The sequence below is a fragment of the Acartia tonsa genome, chromosome 5 (genome assembly GCF_053477335.1).
Source record: "Acartia tonsa isolate MP-2025a chromosome 5, ASM5347733v1, whole genome shotgun sequence".
NCBI lineage: Eukaryota > Metazoa > Arthropoda > Copepoda > Calanoida > Acartiidae > Acartia > Acartia tonsa.
In genome coordinates this window covers 53,850,805-53,868,260 of record NC_137264.1, presented here as the reverse complement: position 1 = coordinate 53,868,260, position 17,456 = coordinate 53,850,805, and the positions used below count along the sequence as shown (strand labels likewise).

The following is a 17,456-nucleotide window of genomic DNA, read 5'->3' as shown; positions in this document are numbered from 1 at the left end:
CAATCTGGAAGACAGCCAAGATCATCCCCTTACTAAAACCCGGCAAACCTGCAGATAAAGGCCCCAGCTACCGCCCCGTCTCTCTTCTTTCCCCCACAGCTAAAACATTGGAAGCTCTTCTTTTACCACTAGTCAATGCTGCTGTTCAGCTTGCTGACCACCAGCATGGATTCAGAAAGAACAGATCGACCACCACAGCCCTCCACAGCATTTTGAACCACATCAACTCAGGACTTAACCGGAAGAAACCCGTCAGCCGCACAGTCTCTGTGGCAATTGACCTGTCCAAAGCATTTGACACTGTGGACCATCAGCTTCTTCTAGAGGACATCAACAACCTTCCTCTAAATGACTATGTCAAACGCTTTCTCTGTGGTTATCTTCGCGGCAGACAGACATATGTTGAATTTAGAAACTCTAGATCAACATTTAGGAAAGTCAAGCAAGGGGTACCACAAGGCGGAGTTTTATCTCCTGTTTTGTTCAACCTCTATATGTCCTCCATGCCCTTACCACCTGGCGACATAAAATTGGTATCTTATGCTGATGATTCCAACATTTTAAATTCTGGACCTGTTATCGACACCGTGGTGAAAGAGATCAACCAATATCTCGATACGCTTGACACCTGGTTCAAGAGCCGTAATCTTTTCATTTCACCTGCCAAGTCATCAGCTACTCTTTTCACAACTGCTTCATATGAAGTAAATCTAACACTGGATGTGAAAATCAATGGTGAAACTGTCCCGACCGTCAAGAAACCCAAATTTCTTGGGGTCACTTTTGATGGCCTCCTCTCCTTTAACCAGCATGCTTCAGATATGAAAACTAAGCTACAGTCTAAGAATAACATCCTGAAAGCACTGACTGGCACCAACTGGGGCAAGGAGAAGGAAGTAATTACCAACACCTACAAGGCCATCGGACAATCTACACTTAACTACTGTGCTCCAATTTGGACCCCCTCCTTAAGTGAAACTAATTGGAAAAGACTGCAGGCGGCCCAAAACTCCGCGCTGCGCACCGCCACAGGCTGTCATCTAATGTCTGACATAGATCACTTACATCATGAAACCAAGCTAATGAAAGTCAGACAGCACTGTGAAATGCTCAGCAAACAGTACCTACTCTCTACACAGAAACAGGACCACCCTAACCCAACGAATCTAAATGCTCGCCCCCCCGCCCGCCAGATGAAGGAAACATTGACCTCCAAATTTGGCAGGGAAATAAAGGACTTATCCACCCCAAACCTCTCCTCCGATGCCTATAAGAGGAGACTGAAGCATATCCACACCACCTCTGTCAGAGACATGCTAAACAACATGGCCAACAGCAAAGTTCTCAATGCCCCCCCTCCCCCCATAAACGCTACTGAAAGGGTTCTACCCAGAACCACCAGAAGCACACTTGCTCAACTACGTTCCGGCTATAGTAGCTTTCTTAACAGCTACAGAGCAAGAATTGACAATTCTATTGATGACACCTGCCCCAACTGCCCTGCTACTCACACAACCAACCACCTGTTTAACTGTCCGGAGAACCCTACTACCCTCACTGTCAGAGACCTCTGGACCAACCCTCTGGAAGCAGCCAGATTTCTCAATCTGGCCAGTAATGATGATGTAACGGATGAATAAGAAAAATGGGCTACAGAAAGAAAGAACATATCTATCTATCTATCTATACATGTCTCTCCATCTCTGACGTCATCACCCATGGTTAGTCAAGTACATTTAGACAGCTTAAAGGTATCTATCTTTTCTTAGCTATCTATCTATCCTGTCTATCTATCTATGTCTCTCCATCTCTGACTTCATCACCCATGGGTAGTCAAGTACATTTAGACAGCTTAAAGGTATCTATCTACACATCTATCTATTTATCTTTCTATCTATCCTGTCTATCTATCTACAGGGTGAGTCAGAAAAAACTGAGTTTTTCGATTTTCAGAAACAACCAGAAGGAATACAGAAAAAATAATTATATATCCTTTTTCTCTATACAAAAGCACATCAAACTTGTAAAAGGTGTTTTTCATTATCCCTAAAAATGCGGCCTCTATGATAGGTGTTTGTGTCAAAAAATGCCTGGTGTGAAAAATGTTGATCAAGAAAAATTAAAGTAACTGATCTATTTAGTATAAAAAAATTTTAAAATTTCAATATTTATTTAGAAAAAGGTCTAAGAAAAGTACTTTAATGAGTTTTAAAGGTGAAATGTTTTTTGGCTCCTCACAAAAGTATTTTTAAAATACTGCAATTTGTCATTTTTTGATATTTCTTGATTGTGATGCATGTGGTTTAAAAAAATCTTCTATAATAACGTAGCTTATAGTAAAAAAAAGAAAAAAACTTTTTATTTGACAAAAAAATCTCTTAAAATAAAAAAGTTATCAAGGTTTTTGAATTTTTAAAATGAAAATGCCTTTTAGAAACCCAACCCTATTTAAATGAAGTTATTATGATGGATTATAACACAGAAGTATAATTTGTCAAAAGGGGGCGGAGATTTTGGAGATTAAATCCAGTCTTGCACCAAATAGAGGAAATTCAGGGGGAGAGGGTAGGAATTTAGGTAACAAGATGAAATATTTCCGGTCATGAGCTGGTTTTCCGGTCATGGAGCATTAAATCTTAACAATAGATTACAACAAAACGTTTGATTTATAATGTGATAATTTAATTTAAATAAATTGTATTTTTAAGATGTTAAATATTTACAATCTGTTAAATACAAATTTTAATAATCAAAAAATATGTTTGTTTATCTTTTTAGAATGGTAGACCTTTTTTATTTTTCATAAATCTACCTAAAAAGTACAAAATAATGGCCGAAAAAGTCATCACACACACTTTTGAAATCTTTATGCTCTAAAAAGCGGCGTTGTTTTCAGAGATATTCAAAAACACCTTTTCTAAGTTTAATGTATATTTTTATAGAGAACAAGTACCTATAATTGTTTTTTCCATACTCCTACTGGTTGTATCAGAAAATCGGAAAACTCAGTTTTTTCTGACTCACCCTGTATGTCTCTCCATCTCTGACGTCATCCCCCATGGGTAGTCAAGTACATCTAGACAGCTTAAAGGTATCTATCTACACATCTATATATCTATCTATCTATCTATACATGTCTCTCCATCTCTGACGTCATCACCCATGGGTAGTCAAGTACATTTAGACATCTTAAAGGTATCTATCTATTCTTCTATCTATCTATCCATCTATCTATCTATACATTCTCCATCTCTGACGTCATCACCCATGGGTAGTCAAGTACATCTAGACAGCTTAGAGGTATCTATCTATTCTTAGCTATCTATCTATCTATCTACACATCTATCTATCTATCTATCTACACATCTATCTATCTATCTATACATGTCTCTCCATCTCTGACGTCATCACCCATGGGTAGTCAAGTACATCTAGACAGCTTAATGGTATCTATCCATCTATCTATCCATCTATCCATCTGTCTATTCATCCATATTTATGTATAACTCATATTCTATTAAAGTTACATATCCATATCTTTATCTAACCCATTAATTGTTTTATTATTGATATAGGTATCTTTTTATCTATCATTCTTTATTCTTAAATTTAATCTAATGTAGAATTATCTTTTATTATCTTTTTTATAACATACATTTGTGTGACGTCATTGAATAAAACAAGTAATGGCTTACATCTTTAATATTATTGAAGCTAACTTATACAATATATTGGATCTATTAAACATGAATACATCGTAAATCACTGGGCTGAAATTGTTCTTCTTTGCAGTGAAGCATCTAATAGTACCCAGAATTTTTTTTGTATATTTAGGACTGAACCCTCTTTCAATTTAAAAAAAAGAATTAAATTTAGTTTTTTTCTATGCCTATAATGTGCTTTAACCATACGGGGCTATCTGGAACCCAATTTAACCTAACCCCAAACATGACCTTAGTCAGAAAGAGGGTTGGGCCGGATATTCGGTCGGATATTGAAACTATCCGGCCGGATATCCGAAAATATAATCTTTATATTATACTATAAAAATCTCTACTTTTAAAATTTTAAAAGGCTGTAATTTTCTTATTTTTGAAGCTAAAAGAAATTTTTTCTTCAGAAAATGTTTATTTATTTGAAAATTTTGTATTAAAAATCTCAAAACATGATTTTTGGCTTCGGCAGCGGCGTTGGCCGGATACAAGATATCTGGCATTAGAAATCAGCCGGATATCCGGTATCCGGCCAAAAAAGTACAGGAATAACGTATAGCCAACAAGCGAAATAAATCTAAAACAAGATTTGGGGGGCAGATAAAAAAGTCGTCAATTCTACATAGTGTTTCCCCCTAACTATAGCATTCGTGATTTTCTTTCGAATTTTCTAAATGTTTTGTCCATTTATCTTAAATTGATTACATTACTTATTTTTCCCAATATTTGAGTATATGTAGTATTTTTACAGGGTGCAACAAAGATATTTTTTAATCTTAAAAAAACTTTTGAATAAAAATGACGTCATACAATACAAATGACCATTTTAATTGACCAATGGTAAAATGTATCCTGGCCTATCATTGGGCATTTGTATTGTATGACGTCATTTTTTATAGGCTCTATAAGCTGCTTCTCATATGTCCCCTCTCACCAATTGAATTTCCTGCTTTTTATCTGAAAGTTTAGTGACTTTTATGTCTTAGCACCCTGTACAGAGAGTTATAAAGAGAAGGAAAAATATTGGTTTTCTTTCCTATTCACAAGAAATATGAAATATTCCAGTTTTATGTGCCTATACTTTTGGGCCCCTAGCATAGAGTGGCTTTGTATTCGGAGGCAGAAAAATAGCCCAAAACTATTCAGGGACCTTTATAAAGCTTCTCTCGAATGATGAACTCGATCGCAAAATGATTATAAATAAACTTTTAAGCCAATGGAAAATCAAGATTATCGAACGATTAATATACTCAAATGGTTCAGATCTTTACAAATAAACAAATAAATGAACATGGGCGAGTGGGTGAAGGTTACGCCCCTCTTAAGCAAAATATGCATCCTGTATTCCCACATATTCTAACCCCCTTGAGGTTCACAACCGCTGAGAAAATACTGTGTACGGCCCACAAAAACAAACCCAATTTTGTATATTATATTATCTTCAAAATATATTCCAATGGGGAACAATGAGGAATTTGAACTAACCCTGCGGGCTATAAAAAAAACCTAACCTATTTTTATTTTTTAGAGTGAGATAGGAACTGAACCATAAAAACCAGTTTTCTAACCCTGCGGGTACTGATATTAATCAATCTAACCTAATCATATGTTTTAGAGTGAGGTAGGAACTATTCCTACCGGTGGCCAATAAAAAGTTTTCTAACCCTGCGGACCATAAAAAAAACCTAACATAACTTTAATGTTTTAGAGTGAGATAGGAACTGATCCTACCGGTGGCCACAGAAAAAATTCGTTGAACAATGAAAATACATCCTCGTACTATAGTACAGGTACCCTTTTTTATTTTTTTCTATGATACAAAGTAGAACGATGTCTGTCCGTCTTTCTGTCCGGATAAAGCTTAGCCTTAATATATCGGTAATTATATAACACTAGTTCATTTAAAAGCAAAGTCTGTCGACTATAAACCCTGGGGAAGTCAGGAAATAGATCAAAACCACCAATAAAAGACAATTATAACACTACCCTGAAAAATGCAAATAATTCAAACCAAATTTCTGAGATCCTAGGCTTTAGACAAAAAACCTTACTTCTTTATACTACTAAACTAGCGGATAAACCCCTAGAAGCCTCTAGGGGCAGCCAAGGTGGAATAGGTAAGTCTACCTCCACCCCTATTTTCAATTTAGGTTTAAAAAGAAAGAGGTTAAAGAAATCCTTTTTTTTTAGGTTTTTTTTATTTTATTTTAAGGTTGAGATACCCTCCACAGAAATAGATAAAAGCCTTCCCTTGGCCTAAAAGAAACTTCATTGTAAAGGAAAACCATATCGGTTCAGCTTATTACTTTATAATAATAGGATAGAAACAGTTAGAGATATTGATTTTTAAACATACAAATCTTGTTTTCTGATATGGTCGTTTTTTGAGATAGGCGTTTTCTGAGATAGGCGTTTTTTGAGTATAGCCTTCACTAAAGCTTAGTTTTACTTAATCTAGCTCTATTTTCATCTTGATGTAGTGCTTATTGTTTAGAAAAGGTGAACCGTATTTTCTGGAAAATAGCGTAAAACATGCCCAATAAAGGACCAATATTAAGCTTCCGTAGTACAAAAATACAGAAGACAGTTTAGTTTATATGAGTAGTATGTTCCTTGATTGAAAATAATATTTTGTTTCTTTTTTTAGGTGAAATGATTCGGGACTTATTGTATCATAAGAAACTGCAAGTGACTGGTAGGGGTACCTCCATAGATTCAGGTATGATACTCCAGGTGGCTGGTACGGGTACCTCCATAGATTCAGGTATGAAACTCCAGATGACTGGCAGTGGTACCTCCATAGATTCAGGTATGATACTCCAGGGGGCTGGTAGGGGTACCTCCATAGATTCAGGTATGAAACTCCAGGTGACTGGCAGTGGTACCTCCATAGATTCAGGTATGAAACTTCAGGTGGCTGGTAGGGGTACCTCCATAGATTCAGGTATGAAACTTCAGGTGACTGGCAGTGGTACCTCCATAGATTCAGGTATGAAACTCCAGGTGACTGGCAGTGGTACCTCCATAGATTCAGGTATGAAACTTCAGGTGGCTGGTAGGGTACCCCCATAGATTCAGGTATGAAACTTCAGGTGACTGGCAGTGGTACCTCCATAGATTCAGGTATGAAACTTCAGGTGGCTGGTAGGGGTACCTCCATAGATTCAGGTATGAAACTTCAGGTGGCTGGTAGGGGTACCTCCATAGATTCAGGTATGAAACTTCAGGTGACTGGCAGTGGTACCTCCATAGATTCAGGTATGAAACTCCAGGTGACTGGTAGGGGTACCTCCATAGATTCAGGTATGATACTCCAGGTGGCTGGTAGGGGTACCTCCATAGATTCAGGTACAAGTTTATCCCAGGAACCAACAACTCAAATTAAAATGAAATTTTTTTTTATAATTTCAGCTTTTAAGTACTCTTTTTCAACTATTTCTTTAGATGTTTTTTGTGAACTTAACTTTTCGATGGTTTATGTCCACTTTTAGACATTGATTGATTTACCCATTGCTGGCTGAAAAAAGACTTAGATTTCAAGAGAAAATAATCTAATGATATAGTTATGATATGATCTAAATAAATATACCGTAATACAAATTTGTAAGGTTTGTTTTGACTGAAGCTAAAGATCTTGGAAATTGCTGGTCCTAATAAGTAGTATTTTTCTTGATAGCTTCATATATATATGTCTATGGATGGGTTTAGGCTATTTTTCTGACTTTTAATAACATTTTAGAAGCTGAGAGTGAGTGTAACAATTCTGAAACAGGCAGCATCATTACAAATCCTGCCTTTCAGAGATCCAGGTAAGATTAGGGAGGAAGGGAGGGAAGAAGTGACATTAGAAATAAATTACACTATACCATTATGGCCCAAAATATAGGTAATTTTATTGAAATATGATTTTTTGGTTCCAAACTAATAGTTGGTTTAAAATTTAATATCCTCTACGCCCCTAGAGGCCTCTAGTGGGTACTATAGGTTGGGCGGGGGGGTGTCGACTACCACAACTTTCAATTTGTTTTTTGGAGGGGGGAGGGTAATTTTTTGGTAAGGACAATATCTCTTAAAAGGGTGTTGGCACCCACCCCAAAATAGTTATAAACCTTCCCAGGACCTTAAATTAGCTACACTGTAAAGAAAAAACGGATCATATGAAGAAAATGAAGTCATTCCTAAAAAGGACAGAAATTCCCTTCCTAGGGTATAGGAAGGCTATTTACTTTCCTTTTTCTTACAAATTCTCAGTAAGGAAGGTGATTTCTGTCCACTATCTTACAAATTCTCACTAAAGGAAGGTGACCTCTGTCCACCATCTTACAAATTCTTTCTAATTCTTAGAAACTCTTCCTTTTCCTCACTATTACAACTATGCTTAATAAATCTACCTTATTTACCCAAATTCTTACTTATTCTCAGAAATTCTACCTTAATTACACAAATTCTCCCTTATTCTAAGAAGACCTACCTTATTCTAGCAAATTCTTCCTTATTCTAAGAAAATCTACCTTTTTCCCTCAAATTCTTCCTTATTCTAAGAAATACTTCCTAATTCTATGAAAATCTACCTTATTATAAGACATTCTTCCTTATTCTAAGAAAATCTAACTTATTCTAAGACATTCTTCCTTATTCTAAGAAAATCTACCTTATTCTAAGACATTCTTCCTTATTCTAAGAAATTCTTCCTTATTCTAATAAGATCTACCTTATTCTAAGAAATACTTCCTAATTCTATGAAAATCTACCTTATTATAAGACATTCTTCCTTATTCTGAGAAAATCTACCTTATTCTAATAAGATCTACCTTATTATAAGACATTCTTCCTTATTCTAAGAAAATCTACATTATTCAAAGACATTCTTCCTTATTCTAAGAAAATCTACCTTATTCTAAGACATTCTTCCTTTTTCTAAGAAATTCTTCCTTATTCTAATAAGATCTACCTTATTCTAAGAAATACTTCCTAATTCTATGAAAATCTACCTTATTCTAAGACATTCTTCCTTATTCTAAGAAAATCTACCTTATTCTAATACATTCTTCCTTATTCTAAGAAAATCTAGCTTATTCTAAAAAATTCTTCCTTTTCCTTACTAATTCTCTCTTGTTTTCAGATAACCTAGCTTATTCTATGAAGTTCTTCCTTAATTCCCCTAATTCTTCCTTTTTCTCAGATAATTTTCCTAATTTATATTGGGATATCATAACTGAAATAGAGGTATAGAGAATATATAAATTCTGCCTTTTCACCTTCCTTATTCTCTCAAAATCTTGGTTTTTCTCACATATATTTCCTTATGTTTATTGGGATATCAGAACACATAAGTAGGATAAGTTTGGGTTGTATCTTTTGACCTGAAATATTTGTTTGTACTTTTGAGGTGGAATGTTCATAAAGTACATTTTAATAGAAGGAACCACAGTCTGTAAAACAAGTATGAAATTATCTTAAGAAATAATAGTACATTCAGTATTTTTTTGGTTGTATCTTTTGACATTTAGTGTTTATGTTTTTATTCATAAAATTATTGATAATATTAACATAATTTTACTGAGAAATAAACCTTATAATAACAGGATGGCAGAAAATAAGAACAGGAGTCTTTATAATCCTTCACTAGCCAACACATACAAATATTAGACCAAGACCAAAAAAGTAATAATTTTAAAAAAAATTTTAATATTTTGTATATTTTACTGATATATTTTTCAATAACTATATGTAATTATCAATCCTTTTATAAAAGTAACAGGATGTTTGTCTGGGCTCCCAAGAGAAATTGCTTAAAGAAAAAGTTCCTCCCCTACCCATCAGAAGAAAATTAATTTCCTTGTCAAAAATAAAATCCCAGGCTTAGAGTCAGACATTTTTATTTGGTTAATTACCCTAAGTGTCCATGGAAGCCTCTAGTGGCGTAGCTGCTAGTCTCAACCAATGTAATGTTTTTTTCTTCACATTCCTATTTATGTGGTACAAACTCTATAGAAGGTTGGCAACTTATTTTTTTCGCCGGAAGTGATTGAACAGCTGATACGATGAACTGAAATTAGTTTCCGAATGTGAACACATTTTCCTAGGTGTTTCCCAATCATATCTCAATATTTGCTACTAGCTAAAAAACCTTCAAACTTCAAAAATCAAAATTTGAATGTATTAACGATTTATACATTATACATTCAAAGTTTTAATTTTTCAAATTTTGATTTTTTTTTGGAAGTTTGAAGGTTTTTTAGCTAGTAGCAAATATTGAGATAGGATTGGGAAACACCTAGGAAAATGTGTTCACATTCGGAAACTAATTTCAGTTCACCGCTGATACTTATGAAATCAATTCAAGGGCGTACATTGAAGTTTTACTATTTAACCAAAAACGGGGTAAAAGTTTAATACATAGGTAATAGAAAAAAATAAATAGAAAGTAGTAATTAATTAATTAAACTTGGAAATTAAAATTATTTTACCGGCCATTATCTTATCCCTTAGATCTTGAACTCTGGTTTTCACACATTATCCACCCCATAAACTGCATACGGAAGCAAAGGTTTTCTATACTTAGGGTCGTTCCGTCCATGTGTTAGCTTTTTTCGTTTATTTAGACATTCAAAACATGCGGATTTTTTTACAACTTTTTGTATGAAACTAGCGGCTGCGTCCCTAGCCTTTGGGGGCTTTGTATTTCAATGGGTAGAAAAGAGCAGAATAGACTAAAACCATCCCTAGACTTAAATTAAAATAAAAAAGTTGCCTAAAACCATCCTGTACCTATGTAAAGGTTCTCTAATCGGTTCAGCGGTTAACGATATATCAAATTTACTTTATACTTGGAATAGCGGCTGCGCCCCTGGCATCTAGTAGACTCTTTCTGTTGAGGGGTAAGGAGGTGGAAGAAAAATAGCCTAAAACCATCCCAAGGCTTAAATATAAAATAGCCTAAAACCATTGGGACCTATGGGAAGGTTCTCTACAATGGAGAACCTAATCGGTTCAGCGGTTAGCAAGATCCTTTGTTACAGACCAAAAAAAGCTTACTTCTTTATATAATACTAGCGGCTACGCCCCTAGAAGCCTCTAGGGGCACTGCACTGGTAGGAGAAGGAAAAGTCGACCTCATCCTATTTTAAATTTGAGTTTCCAAAGAGTTATAAAAATATTTTTTTGGGGGGAGAGGGGGGTTAGGACACTCTCTCGAAAAATAGTTTAAAACCTTCCCAGGACCTATAAGAAGCTTCACTGTAAAGGAGAACAATATCGGTTCAGCGGTTAGCGAGATCCTTTGGGACAGACAACAAACGCATACTACTTTATATAATAGGACTAGCGGCTACGCCCCTAGAGGCCTCTAGGGACACGTAATTTTTTTTCTCTTATCAATCTATTTTAAAATCAGCTATTTACCAAAAATATTTTTTCGCTGATAGATTGTGTTAGTTATGTTTTTTTCCCGGGACATATGAGAAGCTACCCTGTTAAGGAGAACCCGATCGGTTCAGCAGTTAGCAAGATCCTTCGGTACAAACTTACAAACACAGGACATCCTGTTACTTTATTATAAGGATTTATTTATATATGTAACATGGGTTATTTTTTTACATTTTATTAATGGAAGACAATTGTTTCACTATTAAACAGATCATCGGTTCCAATTAAAATGTATTGTATAAAAAGAGTTACATCAGAACTGAATAATCAGAATATAAAACAAGGATGACAACATCCATAAAAGCGAAGCACTGAAACGGTAGGACAAACGGACATTAACACTTGTATAGTGTCTGAACTGAATAATCAGAATATAAAAGTATAAGAGTCGAAGCAAAAGTGTAAGTAAATTTTTTGCTAAACTGCTTGATACAGGATAACGTTCATGGACATACTTTTGCTAAACTGCTTGATACAGGATAATGTTTATGGACATACTTACATTTTGATGACTTGATTATAGAGTTGCTTCGCTTATAAAATTCTTTGTTGTCCTAGGAATCAATATACCAAAAATCAGATCAAACGGATAATTAGATCACATAAAAATTTTTTGTTAAAAAAGTAGAAAAATCAATATGTTTAAAATGGACGTACGGACATTATGGTAATGATTATAGAGTTGCTACGCTTTCTAAATCGTACCTAACTACTACAGGAATCACTATGCAAAGTTTGAAATCGATAGGACAATTCTAACATGCCTAAATTAACGAATAAAAGCTATCTATCTCGGACGGACGGACGGACGGACCGACCCTAATTATAGAAAAGCTTCGCTTTTAAAAAGGAGTCAAAGCAAAATTGTGAGTAAATTTGTTGGAAAAACTTCTTGATAGAGGATAATGTTTATGGACATATTTAATTTTTTGGACTTGATTATAGAGTAGCTTTGCTTATAATATTGTACTTTGTTGTCCCAGAATCACTATACCAACAAATTATAACAATCGGATTATTAGATCACATAAAAATTTTTTGTTAAAAAAGTAAAGAACCAACATGTTTAAAATGAACGTACGGACATTCTGGTAATGATTATAGAGTTGCTACGCTTTCTTAATCATACTATCTACTAAAGGAATCACCATGAAATCGACAGGATTTTAACATGCCTAAATTAATGAAAAAAGCTATCTCTCTCAGACGTACGGACGGACGGACGGACGGACGAACGGACGGACTAACCCTAATTATAGAAAAGCTTCGCTTTTAAAAAAAATGACAACATCCATAAAAATGAAGCTCTGAAATCAGAAGGACCTCATTGTTATAGGAATCATCATGCCAAGTTTAAAATTGATAAAACAATTTTAACTGTTTAAATTAACGAAAAAAGCTAACTGTTACATACAGACGGACCAACCCTAATTATAGAAAACCTTTGCTTCGACCACTTTGAAGTCTCAGGGATTTAAAGGGATAAGATTATGTGTTCAATTTTTCAACTATAAGTTAAGTCAGTATTTAAATTATGTATCGTACAGACTTTAAGGTTAAAGAAAACAATTACATTTCTAAAAGAGAATATACAATTTAACATTAGCGATTGGGTGGGGGTGGGTAGATAGATAGATAAATACTATGCTATATTTTGTACAGTTTACATGATTTGTAATTTACATAATTATAATCTTACGTAACTCCAGTCTTGTATATTTTAATGTTTTTATTTGCAATCTTAGTTCGTTATCGATAAATAATTGCTATTCTGCATAATTTTACACATTGCTATCGTGTTATATAAAGATAAATGATGATCACTGTTCAAAAAGTTTAATTTTAAATATTTCTGGAGAGAACAACAAAAACTTTCTTTATACCCCAAATAGTAAAAATTCATAGTACGCCCTTGCATCCATTACATAATTATCAGCTGATTTATAGACAGACTGAAAATTAAGTTGCCAACCATTTGAGGGGGGGGGGGGTTGTACTTTTCATTATATACAAATATCTGACTCTCTGCCTGGGTTTTTTATTTTATTATTGTAAAGAAAAATTTTTTTTCACCCATGTTTTTCCATTTTGGTCTAATATTTGTATCAGTTGGCAAGTAGAACAGATTATTGATACAGCTAGTGTGTTCTTTAATCCTGATTATAAAGAATTATAACTAAGAAGTTTATGTAGTATGCAGCTGTTAGGGAGATCCTTCAGTGCACACAGATAAACAGACAGACAGAGATTCTGTTTATCTCTAATGACTGGGGTTTCTAAATTTTATTAAATGTACTTACACTTACCTGTCCAAATGACTGGGGTTTCTAAATTTTATTAAATGTACTTATTACCATTCTGAATGTACTATTTGTATGTAGGAAATAATTTCTTATTCTTGTTCTGATATCCCAATATAAAAGGATCAAAAGGTCAAAGGATACAACCATAAATGCACTGTACAAATCCTACTTATTATGTACTTATATATTCTCTATACCTGTATTTCAGTTCTGACATCCCAATATAAATTAGGAAAATTATCTGAGGAAAAGGAAGAATTAGAGGGATTAAGGAAGGTGTTGGTAGAATTTGAGGGAATAAGGTAGATTTTCTTAGAACAAGGAAGAATGTCTTAGAATAAGGTAGATTTTCTTAGAATAAGGAAGAATGTCTTAGAATAAGGTAGATTTTCTTAGAATAAGGAAGAATGTCTTATAATAAGGTAGATTTTCATAGAATTAGGAAGTATTTCTTAGAATAAGGTAGATCTTATTAGAATAACTAAGAATTATTTAGAATAAGGAAGAATGTCTTAGAATAAGGTAGATTTTCTTAGAATAAGGAAGAATGTCTTAGAATAAGGTAGATTTTCTTAGAATAAGGAAGAATGTCTTATAATAAGGTAGATTTTCATAGAATTAGGAAGTATTTCTTAGAATAAGGTAGATCTTATTAGAATAAGGTAGATTTTCTTGGAATAAGGAAGAATGTCTTAGAATAAGGTAAATTTTCTTAGAATAAGGAAGAATGTCTTATAATAAGGTAGATTTTTATAGAATTAGGAAGAATTTCTTAGAATAAGGAAGAATGTCTTAGAATAACTAAGAATTTCTTAGAATAAGGAAGAATGTCTCAAAATAAGGTAGATTTTCTTAGAATAAGGAAGAATGTCTTATAATAAGGTAGATTTTCATAGAATTAGGAAGAATTTCTTAGAATAAGGAAGAATGTCTTAGAATAAGGTAGATTTTCTTAGAATAAGGAAGAATGTCTTATAATAAGGTAGATTTTCTTAGAATAAGGAAGAATTTCTTAGAATAAGGTAGGTTATCTGAGAATAAGGGAGAATTTGTAAGGACAAGGAAGAATTTCTTAGAATAAGGTAGATTATCTGAGAATAAGGAAGAACTTGGAGGTAATGGATTAATTTTCTTAGAATTAGGAAGAATAAGTGAGATTTAGGAAGGTGATTTTTATCCTCTTTTTCAGATATGTGAGAAAAAGGAGAGTGATTTTTGTCCATATTTGAGATATCTTAGAAAAAGGAAGATGATTTCTGTCCTTTTTGGAAGGGAATTTCTGTCCTTTTTAGGAATGACTTCATTTCCTTCATATGATCCGAAAAAACATATCGGTTAGGAGGTTAGCGAGATCCTTCGGTACAGACACACTTACAGTCAGACAAGACATTTTGTTACTTTTACATGAAAAAGGGGATCATGGAAAGAAAACGAAGTTGCGGGTTTCGTCGTATTTTCACAGTAGCTTTTTTCCTATTTCTAGCCCCTGTGGGGCATATTTTCTAACCTTGCGGGGCAGTCATTAACATTTACTTTACCTAACTTAACCCTCTCAAAAGCTACTGTGAAAATACGATGAAACCCGCAATTTAGTTATCTTTCCATGATCTGAAATAGTTATTTCTTTCATCATATTATAAACCGCTTTCCGCGGATATAGAATGTACAATTATAAGATTAAAACTAGTTTTTTTTAGCCCCGAGGTGCCGAAAGCACGGGCTAAAAATACTAGTTTTAATTTTATGATTGTAAATTTCTATATTCGTAGAAAGCTGTATATAATACGATGCTAGACATAGTTTTTTCGTATGGATGAGAACCGGATTCGAATAAATACGAGAAAATATTTTAAATTTATGAATCTTATGAAAATTCAAAATTTTCAGGGCTGGATATTCCTCTGTAAGAAGTGCTGTATCAGATAATGAAGTTGAGCTTAATGTAAGTAGTAATAATAGTAGTAATAATAGTAATAATAATAGTAATAATAGTAGTAATAATAGTAGTAATAATAGTAATAATAGTAGTAATAATAGTAGTAATATTCCTCTGTGAGAAGTGCTGTGTCAGATAATGAAGTTGAGCTTAATGTAAGTAGTAATAATAGTAGTAATAATAGTAATAATAATAGTAATAATAGTAGTAATAATAGTAGTAATAATAGTAATAATAGTAGTAATAATAGTAGTAATATTCCTCTGTGAGAAGTGCTGTGTCAGATAATGAAGTTGAGCTTAATGTAAGTAGTAATAATAGTAGTAATAATAATAATAATATTCCTCTGTGAGAAGTGCTGTGTCAGATAATGAAGTAGAGCTTAATGTAAGTAGCAATAATAATAATAGTAATAATAATAATAGTAATAATAGTAGTAATAGTAGTAATATTCCTCTGTGAGAAGTGCTGTGTCAGATAATGAAGTTGAGCTTAATGTAAGTAGTAATAATAGTAGTAATAATAGTAGTAATATTCCTCTGTGAGAAGTGCTGTGTCAGATAATGAAGTTGAGCTTAATGTAAGTAGTAATAATAATAATAATAATAATAATAATAATAATAATAATAATAATAATAATAATATAATAATAATAATAATAATAATAATAATAATAATAATAATAATAATAATAATAATAGTAATATTCCTCTGTGAGAGGTGCTGTGTCAGATAATGAAGTAGAGCTTAATTTAAGTAGTAATAATAGTAATAATAATAATAATAATAGTAATAATAGTAGTAATAATAGTAGTAATATTCCTCTGTGAGAAGTGCTGTGTCAGATAATGAAGTAGAGCTTAATGTAAGTAGTAATAATAGTAGTAATAATAGTAATAATAGTATTAATAATAGTAGTAATAATAGTAATAATAGTAGTAATAATAGTAGTAATAATAGTAATAATTGAGAAGTGCTGAGTCAGATAATGAAGTTGAGCTTAATGTAAGTAGTAATAATAAACAAAGATTTGAAATCAGAGAGATAGCGGACAATGGGCTGGTTATTACACTAGTCCCCAAAGTTTTATAATTTCGTTTTCATATTCGTTGACTCAACAACTTTTGGGACTTTTGAATTTTGATTGTTTGGTTTATTAAATGAGTGTTCAAACGTGTTTTCACCACTAATTGTACACTACAGAAGGGGTAATTTTGTGTATGATGATTGAGGATTTACAACAATTTACCGGCCATTTTTAGATTAAGTAAACTCAGAAATATTTCAACTTTGATGATGTTTTTCGACAAAACATATTTGAAAAAAAGTTTTTTCTACATAAACACTACTCCAAAATAGTATGTACCTTCCCGGGACCTATGGAAAGCTTCAGCGGTTATCGAGGATTGGGTTTAGAATAATGCCACGGTCGTAGCGGTCATGCGTCTTGCGTCCTATGGAAGGGTGACGCAAATTTCAGATCTCAGTTTTCGCCGTTTAATTTACTATTTTTCTTTATAAGATAAAAGCGATGCTTGCAAGATTATCTAATTCGCTATAATATAAAGATAAATTTTTCTCAAATCGCCTAATCGGGGGTCTGAAATTTGCGTCACCCTTCCAATCTGAAAGTAGGGAAGAGAATAAGGAATGGGGTAGAACCGGTTATCATAATGTTTTATCTTTTCGACTTTAAGTTAAACTCTATCGTTATCGAGATTCTGCGCTACTCATACAGACATGATAGTGGACAAAATAATGCTATATCTAGCGGTCGTAGCGGTCATGCGTCATATTGCAAATTTCAGATCTCAGTTTTCGCTATTTGATTAAGTATTTTTCTCTATAAGATAAAAGCTTCTCCAAAATCTGGGATCTGAAATTTGCGTCACCCTTCCAACCTGACGCATGACGGTGTATGACCGGAAGATATGGCATTAGTTTGTACACTATCTACTACAGACATTAGGGAAAAACGAGATCTGAGATTTGCGTCACCCTGCCAATATGACGCAAGACGCATGACCGCTACGACCGTGGCAATATTTTAAACCCAATCACCCCCCCCCCCTTCCC

The 17,456-nt window shown here is 33.5% G+C and overlaps 1 protein-coding gene across 3 annotated transcripts in view; it reads left to right on the top strand.

The window, feature by feature from the left end:
• LOC145319854 (MAP kinase-activating death domain protein-like) overlaps positions 1–17,456 on the top strand; it is a 70,033-nt gene that overhangs the window by 6,339 nt on the left and 46,238 nt on the right. For all 3 annotated transcript variants that reach the window (XM_080162257.1, XM_080162255.1, XM_080162256.1), the window contains 4 exons: positions 5,422–5,503; positions 6,361–6,432; positions 7,453–7,522; positions 15,332–15,386. In XM_080162257.1, the coding sequence (XP_080018383.1) occupies positions 5,422–5,503; positions 6,361–6,432; positions 7,453–7,522; positions 15,332–15,386 (279 nt within the window). The remainder of the gene's footprint in view (positions 1–5,421; positions 5,504–6,360; positions 6,433–7,452; positions 7,523–15,331; positions 15,387–17,456) is intronic.